The following is a 20,886-nucleotide window of genomic DNA, read 5'->3' as shown; positions in this document are numbered from 1 at the left end:
AAGGAATTCCTGTGGCGCAGAAGTTTGGCAAAACTAATTGAGGAGAAATGGCCCAATTAAGAAACTCATTGTACTTTTCCATTTCTAATGACAAACTCTGCTACAATTTATGTCCTGTAGGAAGAGTTTGCAGACTTAGAAAGGGTCCTCATTATTTTTGAACTGACAAGCAGTGCAACTCATGCATTCATCTATGTTTGGCAGTCCTCAGAACCGAATGCTGGAGAGAGAAAGGGTAAGCGTGTGCTGTGCAAAGCCTTCAACAAAAGCACACCTTATCCTCAGCTTCTTCAGTTGATGACCAGCTTTCAGCTGACATGTACATGCCTACTAATATAACTGAAAGCATTAAGCATAATTGTTTCATGTAGCAAGCCAGAACGATATCCAGACCAGCCAACAACTACTACATGCCTCACTGTAGCTTAGCAAAAGCTTTAAATGTAATTTCTCAGCTTCATCTAAAATAGAAAGGCTGACAGTAGGTCAGGGAATATTACGCCAAGAGTCCATTTTCCCAATGAAAGCTCATACGCAACAGGGGAACAGGCACAGAGCTCACTGAAAACATCAGCTCTGAACACTGGGTCGTGTCTCTGCTAGCAGTTTCCTCTAGCAGGAATGTTTCCCCTAGCAGGAATGTTTCCCCGGATCCTGACATTTAAATGTCTCCTGCTGGCAGCCAGCTTCACCCTCCAGGCCTTCAATCCATGAGTTCAGTACTGAAGTCCTTCTACTCCTTCAAGTTCTCAGCTGAGAATTCTTCAAAGGAGAGGATACGCCTATATGGAAACAAAATACAGAATTTTCCCAGCTAAACTATTTATTTCAGGCACCAAAATCTGCCTGTCCCAAACACACACACACAAAATTCTTAGCAAGGCAAATTCTCTCCTTTGACGAGTAAACAGCTGATCAAGACAAACAGGTCAGCAGCTAGCTGAGCAACATCTAGGGCCATTGCCCAGATGATTTACTGGTCTTTGAAGAATAGATTCCCTTCAAATAAGCTATATTGTTAAAAGGGACAGAAAGAAGATACAGTGAACTTGTTACCTATAGGAACATTCAACCTTTACAAACCTTACTCTTACACAGTGTCTTCTGGGTAAGACTTTTCCAGATTGTCTATAGTACTTCGACATGATCACTTGTGTTTTTTGTTGCATGAACACTTACTATGTAACACAAAAGAGCAATTGAAAGCAACTGGTTTATTTTCCATACATGATTCATTTGTATTGCCGTCATCCTACCCCACCACTAAAGCAGCAAATTCCTACTTGTCTGTAGGAGTTGATAGTACCACCTTCTTTCCTTCTTTCTCCTCCAGAGAATAGTGCAGAAGGTTGATCTAATAATGACTTACTGCTACTGAAAATCTTAAAACTTGTTCCTTAACCCATGGCCTCATGACCCACCCATTCATTTTGCAGTTGCTCTGGCCTACACCAGGCTTTTCTACAAGCCAATTTGACTCACTAAACCCACAGAAAACTCCCTCCCCCGTTTTTGTTAAGTTTGTTTTCTCCTGTTAAAAATTATTGGATTAAATCAGTTCCTAGGACTTGGCCAAGCAGCAGAAACTGCACAAAGCCAGCAGCTTTCTGGGCAGAAACAGAATTTCTGATTTCCATCAGCAAGTGAGCTGATCACTTGGCTCACTGCATCTTGAGAAAACATACTGAGCCATCAGAACAATCATGTGAACATGTCTCATCTGCACAGTGTAAAACCAGATGAGTTTAACTCCTACTAAAGGTTCTTTAATCCACTGTGATTTTGCACATGAAGAGACTTCATACCATCAGTTCTGCAAGCTCATCTGTTAAGGCAGCATCCTTCAGCAGAAAAGTGGCAAGATATTAAAACAGCCATGAGCATTTTCGCAGTGATCATCCAGCTGAAGCCCAGGAGTTTCCAAGGCTATCGCTGAAGAAAGAATGCAAGCAACGACTGCTGTAATGACTGTAAAGCAAGGTTGAATGCAGAGAGAACCAAAAGGCATCAGATTTAGCAAGCAGAGGTAGGAGTGGTTTCCACGCAAAGAATTTTATTGTCATAAATACAGCAGTAGAAAAGCAAACTTTTAAAGAAGGGGGGGGGAAGAGAGCTTTATGTCTATGTATTTAATAAAAACACTTTTTCTAAGACAAAAATAATTTACATTCTGATAACTCACATTCAAAAATAAACAGAGAAAGGCAGCAGGGCATAGCATTCAAAGGAATACCTACTAAAAGGTAGTAATGTATTTTTATTAATAATCAAGAATATAACACTGCAATATTTAATCTTGAACTTGTATATACAAATGCCATATCCTACACAGCAATAAATCAAGACATACACACCATAAGGAGCAGGTAGACTAATTTCTATTAAATTTAAAAAGTAGGAGCCATACTTAACAAAAATCTCCTCCAAACTGGTAACATAGAAAACACACTTTGAGTGGCAAACAAAAAATAAACACTGAAATAACTAAAGAAAACTAGTTTAAAAAGAAATAGAATTAACAAATAGGAATCACAATGTATGATTACCTCTCCCTCCAATATCTAATAATTTATTTTCCTCTAAGGTAAATTACACAGCACACAGAAAAGTTATTATATTTCAGTATAGTACTAAAATGCAGGCTTTTGCAATTTGGTCCATTTACATTTTCCTGATTATTTTAGCCTGCTATATCAGAAAGAAAAGTTGTGCGTCCCTCAATCTTTGGATATAAAAAACAGAGAAATTACATTCTTCAGCACAAAAGCAAGATTTTGAGAAATCTGTGCATTATTTTTTTGGTTAAGCATATTTAGTTTATTATTTGCATTGATGCAAAAACTGTGAATGAATCCCATTCCAGATGAGGATTTTGCCAAAAAATTTAAATAGTCCACCAATGGAAAAAAGCTTAATCCACACTGTATCTTGCTACTGAACTCTACTCAGTCAAAATTACTAACCTTATACGTTTGACTCCTTAGAGACGCAGGTGTAACAATACATTCAGAAAAGCAGAGACATACAAATTTAAAATCGAACAGATCTGCAAACTATACTTAACTCATTTTTATGTAAGAGGTTCAAACATTTATACAGCTACACGTAACAGACACTAAATTGTTAAACAATCTACAAGTAACCACTGCAGATCTGACAGTAACATTAAAGAAAAATTAATAATAACATTACGCTACCAAGTTCTTAGATTTCCTAAAAACGTAAGTGCAAATCAGAAGTTGCAGGTCAAACATGTAGAAAGCTTGAAATGACTAAAATAATTCAGGTGTTTAGCATTATTAATATTCTGTGTTAGCCACATGGATTGGAATTTTAACTAGGGCAAATGGTTTTTTTGAGGTACGGAGAGATAAATTCAACAGGGTTCTATCTCTGAAGGAGCAGAGAGAATCCTCCAACAAACATTGTGTCATTGCCAAATTGTGCCTTAGACACTGTACTCGATTGAAAAAATAGATTGGTTTTGGCAAGTAAATTTGCAAAGCAATCACCTGTACAATCACAAACAAAATATATTCACACTCTGAAGTTACACAGCCTTTCATGAAAAGCATGTTGTGCAGCAAACATATTCGCTCCTTCTTGTAGCAATGGGCACAGAAGACCTGCCCAAAGTCCCCCATCTCCACATCAATGCATTCATTTTTAAGCAGAATCCATATTTCCAAAATTTGATACTAATTCTCAGGGCTCTATAGAACAACTGTCACCTATTGTATCATATTAATTTGACATATATTATAGTAGAATTCTATGTATGTGAGAAATCCAGTTTGCAAAGATTACAAATGTACTAAGCTGCCAGTAAACAGTTCCTATCTACATATGATGGTGCAAGTTAGTGGTGTCACAAAGGCACTTGTCTCTCACAGACAGTACTGTCTTCTCTAGTCAGTCAAAAATAGATCTAAAAATATTTATTTTAACATCCAAAATGGTTTTTACTCCTTAAAGTGGTGCAAATCATCATCTATAGAACAATAATCCATTAATCCAACATGAAAGAGCTAAGTGCAAAGTATCCATAATCCATTATACCTTTATAATTAATTCACTTTAATGCCATGCTCTCAAAAAAAATGCCAAAAAACATGCTATAGTAGAAATGTGATTGGCACTAGCAGCCACAAATAAAAAGGAAGGTGCATACAATAGTACAAGCAAGCTTATTTACAAAGTTACTAAAACAATTAAGTGATGAGTTGCGAGGAGAGACATTTGCCACAAGTCTTTTCCAAGACATGCTTTATGCCACACCTGACCAGTATGAAATATATTAACACGCATTTACATCATTAGGGACATCTTTATAGGCAGCTACCTAACTTTACAAAAATAATTCCAAAATGCTCGTTCACGTCAAAGTAAATTCTGTTTTCACCGAATATGAAAGTCAAAACCAGATCTAACAAGAGAGTTTAAAAAGACACCTAATCAGCCACTAAGTAAAATTCACTGCAGCTTTCAGGGGTTTATGGATGGCAGTGTGAAATCCTCGAAATCCCATTTATCTGGTCAGTATATACATACAGATTCTCCTCTCCAAGTCTCAGTACCTTAAAGCAATAATTTGAAAGAGTTTCCACCAACAAAAGACCTGTTTTTGCATATCAGAGGGCCCAAGCATTACAAAAAATAGACATAATTGGCTTTGCCTATGTAAATGGTAATTTGCAGTTGGCATTACAGCTCCATGAACTGAGAAATCTAAACACCCAGAAAGGTGTGACGGATGGAATAAATCAGGCACAACCCAAGAGGCAGCAGGTTTTTTGCCCTTAATACTTTCTCTCGTAACAGCACATTAAGAGTATATCCAGATTGCTATGAAGTTGCTGGATTGAGTCTCATGCTTGAGTACTAATTTTCATGTCCAGTCGTCTTTAAATAGTTTTGCCAGTACTGTACCATAAGGAAGTTTCTGCATCTTTGAAAAATCTGCATTCACTGAACATTGCACAAAGTTATTAAAACAAAAACAGGAAAATAAAGAAGCCATTTGATCAAGTATGAAGCTATTCCTTCAGAGAATCACACTTCTTTGCTTATAGCAATGACCAGAATTGCTGATGGTGTACTGACAGTTGCCATGGCAAGTGGGTGACTGCGTGGGCTAGCAGACATATAGCCAAGTCAACTGCTTATGCAATCTCTGTGATTTAAGCAAGCACAGAACACACCACTTTTATTATGTGCTGCCAATGATCTGCATAAAGTGCCAAAGGAAAAAAATGTTCTTCTGTGTTAGGTCACAGCTGTTTCAGTATTCCCATTCATCTGTTTTCATGTCCAGATAGTAAAGAATATTCTGCGCAAGCTTTACGGCTTGCTTTCTGGCAGCCTTACACCGCTCGTCACCTTGTGGATCAACAGCATCAAGTGCTAGAAGTTGTTTTGTAAGAAGTTCTTCCAACCTCATGTAATTTTTATCCGTTCTGTTTCCGTCAAATGAAATCACCTCTTGCTGAATTTGAGACAGGTTTCCAAGAACAGTCCAAACTGCTTTATGAGAGTGATGTTCGGCAGCGGTTTGCTCAGGATACATTTGCCTTTTTTCAAGCGCTTCCTTCAAATCAATATAGGTTATGAGAGTTTGAACTTCAATTACTGCTCTTCTCCTGGCTTCTCTAATACAAGGGTTTTTTCCCGGACTCACCTCATCTAAGTGAGCAATTAATCCCTGCAATTCTGCTTTGGATCCCAAATATAAATCAGAAGCATTCTCTGTTTTTAGAAGTAAAGAATTAACTTCCTTCATTTTCTTGCGGATCTCTTCTATTTTTAGAATGGATTGATTTTGTGCCAAATCATAAGCATGAGTAGAATTTGCTTCTTCTTCCAAGTCCAGGTATTTCTGCAATTTATTGATCTCTTCCACTACTTCCTTTCTGTAATTCCTTATTTCTGTGCGACCACAGACATCTAAAGCATCCAAATCAGCAATGAGGCCTGTAAGCACACAGGATAGATGCCTGCAGGTATCATTACTACTCACTCCCATTAGAAGCGCAATAAGAGTTCCTCTCGCTTTGTTCACATCACACATTACAGAGTTAATTTTGGAGACAGAAGGATGTGCATCATTAGAGAGTGGCAGGGACAGCTGTTGTTTTACACAGCTTTCTATAATCTCCTGAACAGCACATACTTTTGTCAGAGTGCGGTATCTTGCTTTGCGTAAGGAAACTTTCCCTCCAGTTTTCACCTGCGTAAGCCTCAATACAATGTCCTGAATACCTTCTTCAAATTCGTCACTTATACAGTTACCTCCTTTGTAAAAAGGTGTAATCTCACGTTCCACAAGTGACTGTGCCTCCTTGAATATAGCCTCTATTTCCAGTCTGCGCGGATGGTTTGCATTTTGTTCCAGTTCCTTAAGCAGTCTCTCCGTTTCCTGAGCAGCTCGCTTTCTGGCTTGCTGAATATCCCCCTTTCCCTCAGTGTCCACAGAATCTATTTCAAAAAGCTGTTTAGTAAGACTCCTTTCTAACTTCTTGTAATCTCGATCAGTAGGCAGACCACTGAAGACAACCACTTGCTGTTCAATCTCTTTGACTTCTTTCTGTATTTCATGCAACCGTTTTATGGATGGGTGTTGGTTCCCCATATCCATTCTCTTCTTTCGTCCAGTTTCAGATGAACTACAAGGAATGTGGGAACAAGACTCGCGATTAATAAAGTGCTATGCAAGCACATCACAACTTTCATGCCATCCTGAAGCACTTCAGCATTACAGCTACTTTAAACATCACTAGCAATAGCAATAAACCACTTGGCTGATATTCCACAGCCATTCCTCCATCGTTTCACACCTCCTTCTCCCGCTCGGGTTGCAGGGGTGATGCTTTAGTTACCACACCGCCAGCTCTTGGCGTTTACCCACAACCTTCAGCCTCCTCCCTCCCCTTCCGCACCTGCTCCGCAGCTGAAGGGAACATCTCAGAACAAACTGGACACCCGCAGCCCAAGGGAAAAACGGCGGCAAAACCGGCCCTCGGCGTGCCGCAGCCCCCGGGCTGGGCTGCCTTCCCCTGCACAGGCCCCACAGCCGACGCTCCCCCCTCAGCACCCGCCACCCCCCTTCCGCGGCAGCAACCTCCCTCCCGCCGCCCCACCGGCGGCGAGGCCCGACGAGGCAGGGAGAGGCGAGGACAAGGGGCCGCCCCGGGGGAGCCCAGAGGCGCCCGAGGAGAGGCTCGTTCCCACCCGCCTGCCCCCGCCCCCGGAGCGAAGTCGCTCGGCGCCCCCGCCCCCGGAGCGAAGTCGCTCGGCGCCCCCGCCCGTAACGCTCCTTCCCGGCCCCCCGCCCGCCCTGCCTCACCCGCCGGCCGCCCCGGCCGAGGGACCCGCTGCCCGGCCCGGCGCTGCGCCACGGGCCGAGCCGCAGCGTACCCGAGGAGCCCCGCCCCGCGGCCGGGCGGCGGCGGGGGCGGGAAGGGCGCGGCCGAGGGACGCGGCCCCTTCCCCAGCACCGCCCCCGGCCGCAGCGCCGCGCTCCGGGCGGCCTTGCCTTTGCGACACCGCCGTAAAGCGCCGGTCGCTAGCAGGAGGCGGGGGATGGCGGCGGCCCGGGCGCTACGGGGGGGTGGGGGTTGCCGCTGCCGTCACCGCCGTCTCCTCTTTTCCTCCTATTCCTCCTCAGCCGGTGGCCGTCCCACGGCCGAGCGCGGGGAGCGGCAGGAGAGCGCGGTAAGTCCGGATGGGAGGTGCGGGGGCAGCTCCTGCGTCCCGGAGCTGGCCTGCCGTGGGGGAGGCTTCGGGGCCTGCCGCCCCCGCGGAGCCCTGAGGGGGAGCGGGGAGGCCGCTCTGCCCGCCCCGTCGTCACTCGGCGTCGCTGGGCGGGTGCGTCCCGATAAAGGCCTGCCTTTCCCGCGGCCTCTCGGTGTTGGTGTGTTTTCCAGCGCCGGCGGGGTCTGTAAGTAGCAGGCGGGCCCTCTCGCGCGGGGCGCTGAGGCACAAGGGAAGTAAAGCGCGTTTAGCAAACGGAGCGGTAAGTTACGGCTGTTAGAGCCAGCCCTTCCTAAACCAGGCCTGAAAAGCTACATGCTTGTACCTGCTCACAAGGATGCACGAAGAAAGCAGCGCTTAGGAAGACTTACATACATGCTAGTTCTTCCCATTAAATATTTTAACAAAGTGGAATATCAGTGATAAAAAAGTGGAAAAAAAAAAAAGTTGCTTTAAAAAAAAAATCATGATTCATGTCTGTTGGAAAAGAGTCAAAGGTATCTTCTCTGTAGTGCATTTCTAAATAAAAGTACATTTTAAATGTGTCATGTAGTTCTTGGTTATGATAAATGAATGTGTACGATTTCTGAACTTGTCATGCTTATGTGTTTTAAGGTAGTGTGGAGTTTTGGAGTTTATTTCAAATCGGGATGTTCTTCAAAAACTCTGCTAAAGTGGTCATAATGAATTCTGCCTGCATTTTCAAGGGCCTGGGTTTCAGCCCCCCCGCACGCTCCCGTAATGACTGGATCGGCCCCCCTGACAAGCACTCCAACCTGCGGCCAGTTATCTTCTACGTGCCCCCCGAAGAGTCGCCCCTGGAGCGGCGGCTGCGGGAGGCACGGCAGGAGGCCCAGGCCTGTGACCAGCACTTCTGGGCGCGGCACAACTGCACCTTCCGCCAGGTGAGCCTGCCACAACGCCCGGTACCGCTTGGCTCCTGCTCAGCCAGAATCAGGAGGGTTTGGTCTCTGAGGTAGGGTTCAATTCTGCCCACTGTTAGTGGCTGGTAATTGGTACCATTTCTTTTAAAACACATGGTGTCTTTGTGGGTTTTTTTTGTCATTAATTTCTTTAACATGATGTACAAAACTGAAGAGCCTGCATATTTCATTGCTGTTTAGTGGAATATAATGATATTTGCCTTTTTCCTGTCTTGCACTGAAAATACAAAGTTACAGCCACCCTATATGTAAGAGCTGTCTGTGACTAGGGCTGCTGTTGAAAATGATTCTGCAGCTCTTGCTGTGAGAGGAAATTAGGTGTAATCATGAAGGGTAGATGAGGGACATGTCCTGCTTCACTGGCAGTGTAGCCCAACAAGGCTAAAAGTGGGGACTTTTGTTAGGAGATGCTAAATTTTGTTAGAACAGTAACAGTTCAGTAATTCACCATCATTTGCAATGACCTTTGATCATGATAGCCTCTCAAAACTTGGAAAGATCTCAGAGAAAAGACAAAGCTTGTTTTTTAATTCCATAGAACTGCTTTTCAGGTTGGAAAAACTTCTGCACAAATAATTATACCGTTTCTGTATAAGCTTCAATTTTTTTTTAAGGCTGCATGTTTTTCTCTATGTTCAAATTCTCAGTTATATAATACAGCACATCTTCATAGTTTGTCTTGTAAACCAAAGGTTCAGATCCTGTCTGAACAATACGGAAGCTCAGCTGTAACTTTATTCCACAAATAAGTTTTGTGTTTCAGTAGAACACTTGCATGAATTAATTGATGCATGCAGGTAGCAGGATCTAAGTGCCAAAAGTTACCAGTTTAACTCACTCACTGGATTCAGGAAAATGTTTTGTTGACATTTCCAAGTATAACGAGTATTGCTTGTTATTTCAGAAGGTATTAAGCACAACACTGCTGTGTGATTACAAACAATGGTTAACTCCAAGGACTGAGTACATCAGATTCTAATGTTGAAAAACATGTTGTAGGAAAAAGAAGAATTTATTTATTCAAGACTGAAAGCCAAAGGTCTGGAAATGAGAGATGAAACAGGTTAGTGAGATCTTAGTTTATGGTTTAGGATGCGCTCTGTATTCTGTTTAACTTTGAATTTTATTAGTTTATGCTCTTAGTCCTGTCACAAATAAATCTTGACGGTAGGATTTAGAAGTGTTTTCAGGAAATGATAAAGAGGGAGGTACATGTGGGGGTCAGATCACCTGTTGCACTGTTCTTTCCCTAATTCCTTCCCCGCAGCTGGAGGGAACATGCTGAAATCCTAGCCAAGTAATACAATCATTCTGTAGTCTGAGGAAGGGGCTTTTTCCTTTCATACTCCTAACCCAGTGAGCTAGCTGAGCTAAACGTGTCAAGCATTTGCCTCAAGCACATGTTATGGTTGGGTGGATAAATTCACACTCCTTGGCTTCAGGTCCATAGTGTATACAATGAATACAATATTTTTCCTTGAGGGGGAATAAGACAACTTCTGAGGAGACGGCAGCTGCTATCTGCCTGTCTTTGCCTGAGCAGAGCTACTGTAAAATAGTTGCCTCTCTAATGCATTATGTGAAACTGAAAACAAGATGCCTTCATAATAACAGTGAATTGGCCATTGTAGTATAAGGTTGAACATTTTGTTCATAGAATAATGATCTGTTTGAATTTAGTAAAGCATGTGACATTCTGTATATCACAGATCATTTTCTCTTCTGTTTGTATCCTGGTGATCAGTGTGTGGTTGAGAAGTAATTTTAATTAAGTTATATGTTGTTTAAAAAATGCTTCTTTTATATTGCCATTCTGGGTTTTTTTGTTTTGTTTTTATACCCTCGAAATAAAAGGAAAAATAGTAAGCATGTACATCCCTTAGAAATGAAATTATATTGACTGCATGTGTTGATTAACTCTGTTCTATAATACAGCTGCATGTGTATATAAAAATAAGAGTAATAACAATATATGTGAACAGTTGGAACAAAACTAACTTTTTTATATAAGTGAATCTGTGGTCAGTTCTGCTGATACCATTATGAAGAAACAAGCTAACTTACAGGTGTTACGTAGGCAGCCTTCAAATAGTCTTAGAGTAAATTTATCCCATAGTATGTTAATCCTTTGTATTATATTAGATTTGAAATTGATGACAAATAGAACTGATCAATAATACATATTTCTGTGGTCAATCTCAGGAGCTTTAAAATGCATTTTGGAACAGTAAACAAGTTGAATATCACAATTCCACCTCCCTCATCGTATCCATGTCCCCTGGGACATTCAAATTTGACCCTCATTTTAGAAACATTGAAAGTACCAGAAAGTTTGTATAGGAATTATCTGGTGGACTTGTGAATCCCGAGAACAAGCAAGTATTCTTATCTGTGCTGTAGCCTCAACTTTTCCTTTCATGTTCTATGGAGAGAATCCATCTCTCCTTAGATCCTGATTATGAGAGTAGCATATTCAGTCATCTTTTGTACTTGCTTCTTCACAAAATAATTGTCTACTATATTGTTAATAAATGTGATGTCTCAGAATGTATACTCTTTGGTATAAGTTACTTGAAATTTATCAACAGCAACAGAAAAAATGTGCATCTGTAATTATCATGTCAGTCATGGATAGCATTGTTTATTTATTTATTGCCTTGCTTTAGGGGGGAAATTTAAGTTACTAAGTGCTCTTACTGGTACTCTTTAGACTTCAGCCCTGTGAGAGATTAGTTTTATTCAAGGGTAGATTCTCCTAGATCTATGGACTTTTTCAAAGGGGTCCGCTAGTTCCCTAAATAATCTAAGACCTGATAAACAGAGTTGCTTTCACAAGTAATAAGGGCTTAAGAGTTATGCCAACTTCAAGATGGTCAGTATTTTTAATCTGCTGTGCTCCCTAGGTAAGTTTTTAAAAGTTGGAAGATAAAAGCACATAAACTTGTTCAGGGTTACACAGAAAGCTTGTAGGAACAAGGAGTCAGACCTAGATCTCCTGCATCTGAACCCAGTGTTTTAATCCAAAGAATTATCTTGACATTGTTATGCTAAAACTTATTTTCAGGTCAAAAAGCAACACTGAATGCAGAAGAAATGGCTGACTTTTACAAGGAGTTTCTAAGTAAAAATTTCAGAAAGCATATGCAGTATAACAGGTATGTAGAAGTTATTTATGTTGGCTGTTATATGTTACAGTCTAAGTCACAGGCATAAGATCAAATTTAAAATTTGACCTTTTTTTTTTTTCATAATTGGTAAAGCAGCACCTAAAACTATCATTTTTGGGAAAAAAAAATTTACATGCTATTACTAGTATTTGACAAAAATTTGCATTGTCATTTGAGTTCTACTGCTTCTTGCTGATTTAGTGCAGAGATTAATCTTATGTCTGAGATTCAGAGACACAAGATCAGGCACTCCCTTTTTTCTTTTATGGCATGGTTTTTTTCATGCTGCTAATTGAAACTGATAAATATGCGAGTAAAATAGTTGAAATTTCTATATAACAGATTCTAGTTGACTGTTAAATAAGGACTAGTAAATGTGATTAATCTCAAAGGAAAATTGTTTAATGACAGTAATATTTAGTATTCTTGCTTTTATTATTTTGCAAGCATATAGTAAAAATGAACATGATTAGCCTTGAGTTTGAGGGGTTTCTGTGTGTCAGAGCATTAGTAAAATGATTGCCTGAACTCATCCTGTGTAGAACCTCAGCTACAGTTGGGTAAGCCCACATCCACCATGCCTCTTCAACATGTACTGCATTGTTTCAGTGTTACTGTTTGTACAACAACTTGATAAACTGGATTGGGGATCTGAAACAACTGAAAAATGACTTGCAAACACACATTATCCTGCAAGTAGCTGTGCATACTTGGTAGAGGGCTAGAAATGAGGAAGGAATGGGAAGCTGGAGGAGGATATCACTTGATCCAGTTACAGTAGCACTGCCCACTGAATGTGAAACCACAACTTCAGTTTCCTCTCTGTATCGGATTGAAAGATTATTGGGCTCAAAGGTGTCAAGTGTTACTGGGTCCTAAAGGTGTAATCGCTAGTGAAAATTCTACCATCACTATAACTGATGTATAACAAATTGTGGTTTAAGGTTCTTTGTACGTATTGTGCATATACTGTAACGTAAGAACAAATTTACCATAACAAATATTTAAAACAAAGGTGCACATCTTGTCTTGCCTGTGTCGGGGGAGGGATGGGGGAAGAAACCTCCCCATAAACCTAAGCATCAGCATGAAAAGATGGAAAGTTAAAAAATATATTTACTAAGAGGATTTTTGTTCAAATTGCGTATAACTGATGAGTGAGAAAGCAAATAGCTTATCTTAGAACTGGTCACCAGATGCCATTGTTGTAGTGACCTCAGGGTAGTGTCCCATCTTCACGGTAAGATAGTTCAGGCTTTGTGCCTAAACAAGACCTTCCTTGTTGCTGCGTTGTAAAATTGGGTAGTGTCAGCTGCATCGTAGTTTCAAAGTGGAACTGCACAACCCTGAAAGAGTGGAGCTCTGTATGGGCATTCTGATTTTGAGGGGTCATTGCTGGCCTGAAAACTGTGGCTGCTGAAGTGTTGCAACTTCTAAAATTTAGTTAAAATTGAAGCAATGACTGTTCATAGACACCATGAATATTTAGTTCATGGTACTTAACTGGAAAGATAGTCTAGTTTAGGAAAAAAAATTTGAGAAGGATGTAGGAAATGAGACACGAAAGTGGAAAAGAAACAGTTGCAATGTTGTCACATTAAATCAAAATATCATGCTATTTGAGTGGTGGCTCAGTACTGCTTGTCGGCATGATTTTGGCTACTATCCTTACTGAGAGGTTAGTATCTCAGGTTTATGTTAGATCTGTACAGGCAAGGTTTCCCACAGAGATCTGAAGAGAAGACCTAAATCCCAGTGTTTAATATTCCCTGCTATTTCTACAATAAGTATATTCTATTGCTTCTTGTGCAGCATTTTACAAAATGGGGGAGTGATCATTGTTGGAAACTAGAAAGAAATTATGAAATTAGTTTGTAGCAGGGGCAACAATTTTAAGCAAGTTCTCAGAGGTTAAAAAAGGCTGATGCAGACTATTTTATCTGTATCTTGAATTGGCTCCAGAAGTCATGCATGCTGCATAAATACTACTTAAACATATAAACAATAACTTTGGCAATATTAAAGACATTATCTTTAAAGAGTACTGTGTTAGAAACCTAACGTTTCCTGTATTGGGTTATATAATTAGTCTTTGAAGTGTCATTTTATTTTATTGTTACCCCCTTTATAGGTGACCAACTATGCCCTTTCCAACGCATACATCTTCATACACACACAAATCTTACCCATAGCACAGCACTGGCAGGAAGTTCTTCTAGAAAGCTGATCATTAAGCTCTACTTCTGAAACATGAAATATGGTTACAATTATTTTATCTTACCTGATTTCAAATACGATTGGTCATAAAACTACCCATCCCTTAACTTTTTTACAGTTCATCTCTCAATGGTTGTAGCCCTATAGTACATGTCATCTGTTTGTGGATGTGGATATTCACGTAGACCTTTTCATAGGTTATTTAACTCTCATTAGGCTGGAAAGGTATTGCCACAAAGAGTGGAAAATGCAGGTCATCACTGAATTGTCATTTGTCAATGTCGAAGGATATTTTAATATAACTGTGTACCTTTTTCCTGTTCTTTTTCTGTGTGCTGATGATTTTCTGGCTTTGGAATTGTAGAGATTGGTATAAACGTAACTTGACTATCACATTCCTCATGGGACAAGTAGCACTGGCAAGAGCTCTGAGGTGGCTTCGCTGGAAAAAGAAAAACATTGGCAATTAATCACAGCTCTGTGGAGAAAGCAACACTAGCTAGGCCTGCTATAAACTTGTGTATAGTGATGTTCAGAATCTGAATGACTAATGTAATAATTGCTTGAATCTGTTTAAGCTATGTAAATAAAAGTTGCCATTGGTCTTAATTTATAATCACTATGTAGATTTCCTTTACCTTTTATTCCAAGAATATCTAAAATATTTCCCAACCAAAACACAACAGAGAAAACTATTAAAAGCTGTTCCTAATTTACATTAAATGGAAGGGATCACAACTGTCACGTTTTTACCACAGTCATAGTTCCTAAAGAACATGTGATTCAGTATGCTGTACCTGAACTCAGGTCAGAGAATTATGTCTCCACCAACCATAGTAGTATATAAAGACAAAAATGCCTCATTTTGCAGCAGTTGTCTGTCTCGGGCAGTAGCTATCCATAGGTTACTCTTCCTGGCAATGGTACATGTGTGTAAAATTAGTCATGTCAGACTTCTGGGAATCTCTGTAAACAGGGGAGTTAAGAAGGAATTACCTTTTCTGTAACACAACCTGCACATCAGGAGCAAGGATCCAGCTTGCTGAAGGAGCGAGTATGATTTGTGAGTTTATATATAATCAATTCAGAGTAATCCTCTTTTTCAGTGTGATTATGTTCTATTTTTGATAAAGATTTAAGATAGGATATAAATGACTAATGCAATAGGATCTTCTTAGACTATTTTGTTTTAATTAAAAGAAATATGCCCCCCTTGGACAAGGGTTCCTCTAAACTATGATTGGTAAAGACTTTAGTTGCTGAGCAGTAAAACAGGTGCATTGCCAATCACTTAATCTTGGTAGAAAAGGAAACTGATACTTGGCTGTATGGAGGAGAACAACATTAGTACTAATACGCACTGCCTTCTGGTTCATTTCTTTCCAAAAATGTGCTATTCTCACCAGTTTCTCCGAGCCACTCAAAACAATTTGCTTGAGGGAGATTTTTCTGTCCTCAAGGTATGTAACATCAATTGGAAGGAGGTTGGTTTAATGGAAGTCTTAAAATGTTATGCCATGTATCTGTAATATAAAAGAAGTTCCATTCCTCGGAATGTTCTCCCTGTCCATTTATACAGTTAAATGATTTTTTGGATACAGTACCTACTAAGAGGATCCTGTTAAAAAGAATGTCTGATGTCAAATGAAGCATGTTTTCCTAAAGCTATGCTATGCTGTAGGGAAGGTTCTGCTTTTGGAAATGTCAGCTCAGTAGCCATTGACCTGTTTTTCATATCTAAATGTGACATGATTTATTCACAGGCTGTTTCAGCTGGAGCAAAAAGAGGTTTTTCAGTATCAACTGTAATAATTCCTGTGCAAGATGAAATAAGTATTAATGATATAGTACTAGATTGCACTGTTTCATACAATGATGATATCATCATTGGGGCTAAAACAGTCACTGAATTGTGGTTTTAACTGTTGTGTTATTAGTAATTGAAAACAGTCATTAGTAGTGTTTGCTGAAGTGACAACCAACACTTCTAGCAGAATATTATTTGTGCATGTTATTTACCGCATCAGTACTGTATATTAAAAAGTTACAAAATGCCATGTTTCTTTATGAGAATAAATTTTTGAAATAGACTGTGTATGTAATGTAGTCCTTCAGGGCTTTATGGTAAATCATATCTTACTGTCTATAAGCTTTGACCACAATGTGAATGCACACTTTAATAAATAGTTCCAGTGTAAAAGAATGATTGGATAATATAAGAAAATATCCCTGAAAGGCGGAGACCAGAACCACCGTGGACTGGTGGCTGATCGCCGTATGTTCTGACAGCCTACGCACAAGATCCCTAAGGTAGTTTCACATATGCTTTGAGTGGGTAGAGGTCAATCAAAAGAAGCATTTTCATCTTCTGAGCTGCTCACTTTTATTAACACAGACATTTTTGTGTCTGCCTGCTGAACCAGATCAGGAAATTGATTCACTACTAGAACTAATCCAAGGAGAAAAGTGTTAGATGTTGGTTGAATTAATATGCCTCATCATGCAGATACAAGAGTTCTGCCGTTGGCATAGGGGCGATGTGGGAATTCACATGGAGGCTTTGGATTGCGCTTCAGTCAATTCACAGTTAAAACTTTTCTGAATGTGTCATTTTAGTGTTGGTCACCCAAAAATAATACAATCGGCATGAGATGGATTGTGCTAGGATTCTGCTCTGAGATGTGTGAGAGTAAAGTTCATGACTTCATGGCATTGCCTTCATTAAGATTCTGTGTGGGGTGCTGGGTTCCTTCATCTAAAGCCTATTGAAGGAGTGAGGTATTTATCTATTAGTTAAGTGTCAAGCTCTGATTTGGAATATCTAATCAAACCACTGTGAAAAGATGTTATTAAAAATCTAGCTGAAATTTTGAGCCTTATTACCAAGACCACAAACATTTACTGAGATAATTACAGTTTCTGAACAGCCAAAAGCCATATAGTTTTTGCCAGTGTTGCATTACTTTTGATATTTTTTTTTTTTCTTGACTTAGAGCAGTTGTAATAATGCCAGCTGCTTTCAGGTATTATTGATCATAAATCCTTTATACATCAAAGGAAGAATAAGGAGCTGCCACAGACTACGAAAATTAAATATTTTATGTATACAAAGGCCTGCTACAGTGACTGAAGCTAGTGAAATAGATCAAAGAGGGACTTTTCTGTGCACGTTTTCTGAGTATAGGAAAAATACAGGGGAGTGTTCTTATCATTTAGCTAATCCTGTCAGAAGGAACAGCAGTATTTCATACTTAGTAGTGTCAGCATGTGCCTCTCTAATCTGTCTCATCAGTAAGTGCGTAATAAGGGAACAGTATTTTGGTAATATTAAAATAATTTTAGATAGTTTATGTTGACTTGAGGTGGTTATGTTCTGATGATTGTGGGTTATTGGCTATTCACTGAATTTCTCTAGTGGAGCGTTAGTTTCGATAGAATATGAAAGGAGTAAGAGGAAGTGTCAAATGGTGATTGAGAAGAACTCAGTGTTGGTTTGAAGTGATTGTAGTACCTTTACATATGAGTAATAAAGAACTGTACCTCTTAAAAAAAAAAATGCATTTCTCAATTTCATTAGGAGTCTTAAAAGTAATGGTAGCACTACTGAGAAGATAGCTTCTATAATTAACTGAAAATTCTTGGTGGTAAAATTTAGTTGAAAACTCAGATTTGTTATTTAGAAGCTGACCTTTCCTGGCCCCATTTCAAGGGGCTTGCAATTTTTAACTTCCAGTATCACTAAGCAAGATTGATATCCTACAGGGCAATTGGATTCAGCCAAACAAGAACTTAATTTACATCCTGCACAGAGCCCACAGGCCAATCTTTTGCATAAAGACTGGAAGATTGAAATGCTTTTGGGAAAGGATAATGTATGCCTAGAACTGTAATATGCATGATTAACATTTTCATATTAAAAATTATATCCACTGATTGCTGTAAACCAATTCACAGAATAATAACCCCATAACCGAATATTAGGTTCATTTCTCAAAGAAAAAACGGTAACAGAAACACAACTTACTTTATTTCTTAGGAGTTTATTTCATAAAAAGAGTTTGTAAGTACATGGAACATAATAATCTTGAAATATATTCTCATCAATATTCATTATTGTATAAACCACTTCTTTGTGCCTTGACTTTGCATTCATTAATGGATTAAGACTGAATTAATGGATTGAGATTTAGTTGATATATTCAAATAGCAGATGCTGTTGAAGTGCAAAAGCAGTACTTTTTGCTAGAAATAGTAAAGGCAAAAAATTGATTCCTTTTTAAGTGTGATCTTACTCAAGAGAAGTATTATTTTGTAGTACTACCCACAGTCAAAATCCGTTTTAGAAGCCATATAAATGCTCTGAAGACATGGTGCCTGTTTCATACAGCTGCTTATGTGTTACTAGTGCAAACCAAGTCAAGACAGTTCTGACCTGAGTAGCTGTAGAAACTATAAATACTTAGGTAGAAAACTTTTTATTTGTCCACAATTGTATGAGACTGAAAGACAAAATGGAAACTAAATTACAATGAATATGTAAGAAAATGTCTTCTAGATTTACCAATCTTCTCACATTCACCAAAATAATATTTCACTTTTAATGCCATGTCTGGAAAACCTCCAGTTTCCTCAGGCCTCATGGAAAAATTCCACCATGAAAAACAGAACAAAATACTAAGCTGACATATGAGTAAATAGCCACAAGTACTAATTTGTGTCAAAGGAGAATTCAAGCTCGCTTCAAAGAAAAAATCGGCTCTGGCATAGGATATTACAAAGCAATTTTAATTGACAAGAGATGCTCAAAATTAATTCATTTGCTATGCTCCTCTGCTGCTTCTTCCCCAGTGCTGCTTTTACTGTTGGGAAAAGAGGGGTCTATTCAGTGTGACACCTGGAGACTCGCTGGGCATACTTCATAGTTACCAACGGTATCGCAGCCATAAAGCCGATTGCCATAGCACGGAGTGAAACAGGGTGATGCGGGGAGAATGTGGCTGAAGAGTTGCCACTGGACAGGGCACGCTTCCACTTTGGGAAGATTTTTCTCAGGCTTTTGAGTCATGAGATTCACACTTTCTCTGAAAGCAGCAAAGCAGCTTATTACTTACTGTCCTGAGTCTGTAATTTAAAGGTATTATCTAACAGCCACTTAGCACTTGATGTTCAATTTCATATGTGAGTAACAATGTCATTTCAACTTTTAGTTCTACTATATGTTTACATGTAAATTAGAAAAGTGATCTCACTTATTTACAGTATGAACTTTGTTTTGGGGCACTACCTGGCAGTGTTCACAACCAAAAATTCAAAGAGAAAGAAGGTAAGTGAAATGAGAGCATTCCAGCACTCCAGCCTCCTTTGCTTGCAAAATGAGTAGGATGGGAAATGACAAATGTGTGAAACTTCCTTTAAAGATATTTAGAGCACTTTCTGCTTTGGTGCATGATCATAGAATGGTTTGGGTTGGACCTTTAAAGGTCATCTAGTCCAACCCCCCTGCAATGAGCAGGGACATCTTCAACTAGAGGAAGTTGCTCAGAGCCCCGTCCAACCTGACCTGGAATGTTTCCAGGGATGGGGCATCTACCACCTCTCGGGGCAACCTGTGCCAGTGTTTCACCACCCTCCTGTGAAAAAAATCTTATATCTAGTCTAAATCTCCCCTTTTTTAGTTTAAAACCATTACCCCTTGTCCTATTGCAACAGGTCCTGCTAAAAAGTCTGTCCCCATCTTTCTTATAAGCCCCCTTTAAGTACTGGAAGGCTGCAGTAAGGTCTCCCCAGAGCCTTCTCTTCTCCAGGCTGAACAACCCCAACTCTCTCAGCCTGTCCTCGTAGCAGAGCTGTTCCCTCCCTGTGACCATTGTTGTGGCCTCCTCTGGACCGTCTCCAACAGGTCCATGTCCTTCCTGTGCTGAGGGCTCCAGAGCTGGACACAGGACTGCAGGTGGGGTCTCACCATAGCACAGCAGAGGGGCAGAATCGCCTCCCTCGACCTGCTGGCCATGCTGGTTTTGATGCAACCCAGGATACAGTTGCCCGCTTGGGCTATGAGCACTCATTGCTGGCTCAAGTCCAGCTTTTCAGCCACCAGTACCCCTAAGTCCTTCTTGGCAGGGCTGCTCTCATCCCTTCATCCCCCAGCATGTATTGATACTGGGGGTTGCTCCAACCCAGGTGTGGGACCCTGCACTTGGCCTTGTTGAACCTCATGAGGTTCACAGGGGCCCATTCCTTGAGCTGGTCCAGGTCCCTCTGGATGTCATCCCATCCCTCAGGCATGTGAACTGCACCACTCAGCTTGTCCGCAAACTTGCTGAGGGTGCACTCGGTCCCACTGCCTATGTCATTGATGAAGATATTAAAGAGCACTGGTCCCAGTACAGACCCCTGAGGGACACTGCTCATCACCGATCTCCAGCTGGACATTGAGCCATTGACCACTACCCTCTGGGTTGCAACCACCCACCCAATTCCTCATCCACCCAACAGTGCACCCATCAAATCCATCTCCCTCCAATTGAGAGAGAAGGATGTTGTGGTGAACCATGTCCAAGGCCTTACAGAAGTCCAGATAGATGACATTGGTAGTTCTTCCCTTGTCCACTGATGTGGTCACTCCATCATAGAAAGCTACTAGGTTGTTCAGGCAGGACTTGCCCTTGGTGAAGCCATGCTGGCTGTCTCAAATCACCTCCCTGTCCTCCATGTGCCTTAGCATAGCTTCTAGGAGGACCTGTGCCATGATCTTCCCAGGAACAGAGGTGAGGCTGACAGGTCAGTTGTTCCCAGGGTCCTTCTTGCTA

General features: G+C 40.4%; 2 protein-coding genes across 2 annotated transcripts in view; one reads left to right on the top strand and one right to left on the bottom strand.

Annotated features, from left to right (window-relative positions):
• Positions 1-5,281: 5,281 nt before the first annotated feature.
• BAG5 (BAG cochaperone 5) lies at positions 5,282-6,634 on the bottom strand (the record flags this gene model as incomplete). Its single annotated transcript, XM_082000865.1, has 1 exon — positions 5,282-6,634. The coding sequence occupies one exon, from the start codon at positions 6,632-6,634 to the stop codon at positions 5,282-5,284; it is 1,353 nt and encodes a 450-aa protein (XP_081856991.1).
• A 944-nt stretch (positions 6,635-7,578) lies between these two features.
• LOC309405187 (kinesin light chain 1) overlaps positions 7,579-20,886 on the top strand; it is a gene marked incomplete at both ends in the record, with an annotated part of 68,046 nt that continues 54,738 nt past the window's right edge. The window contains 4 exons of the mRNA XM_081999890.1: positions 7,579-7,710; positions 8,457-8,654; positions 9,693-9,756; positions 11,758-11,848. Coding sequence (XP_081856016.1) covers positions 7,579-7,710; positions 8,457-8,654; positions 9,693-9,756; positions 11,758-11,848 — 485 coding nt within the window. The remainder of the gene's footprint in view (positions 7,711-8,456; positions 8,655-9,692; positions 9,757-11,757; positions 11,849-20,886) is intronic.

This window comes from Phaethon aethereus, assembly GCF_964289735.1.
Source record: "Phaethon aethereus genome assembly, chromosome: 5".
Lineage (NCBI taxonomy): Eukaryota > Metazoa > Chordata > Aves > Phaethontiformes > Phaethontidae > Phaethon > Phaethon aethereus.
The sequence above is the reverse complement of the archived record's forward strand: the minus strand, read 5'-3'. Positions and strand labels throughout refer to the sequence as shown.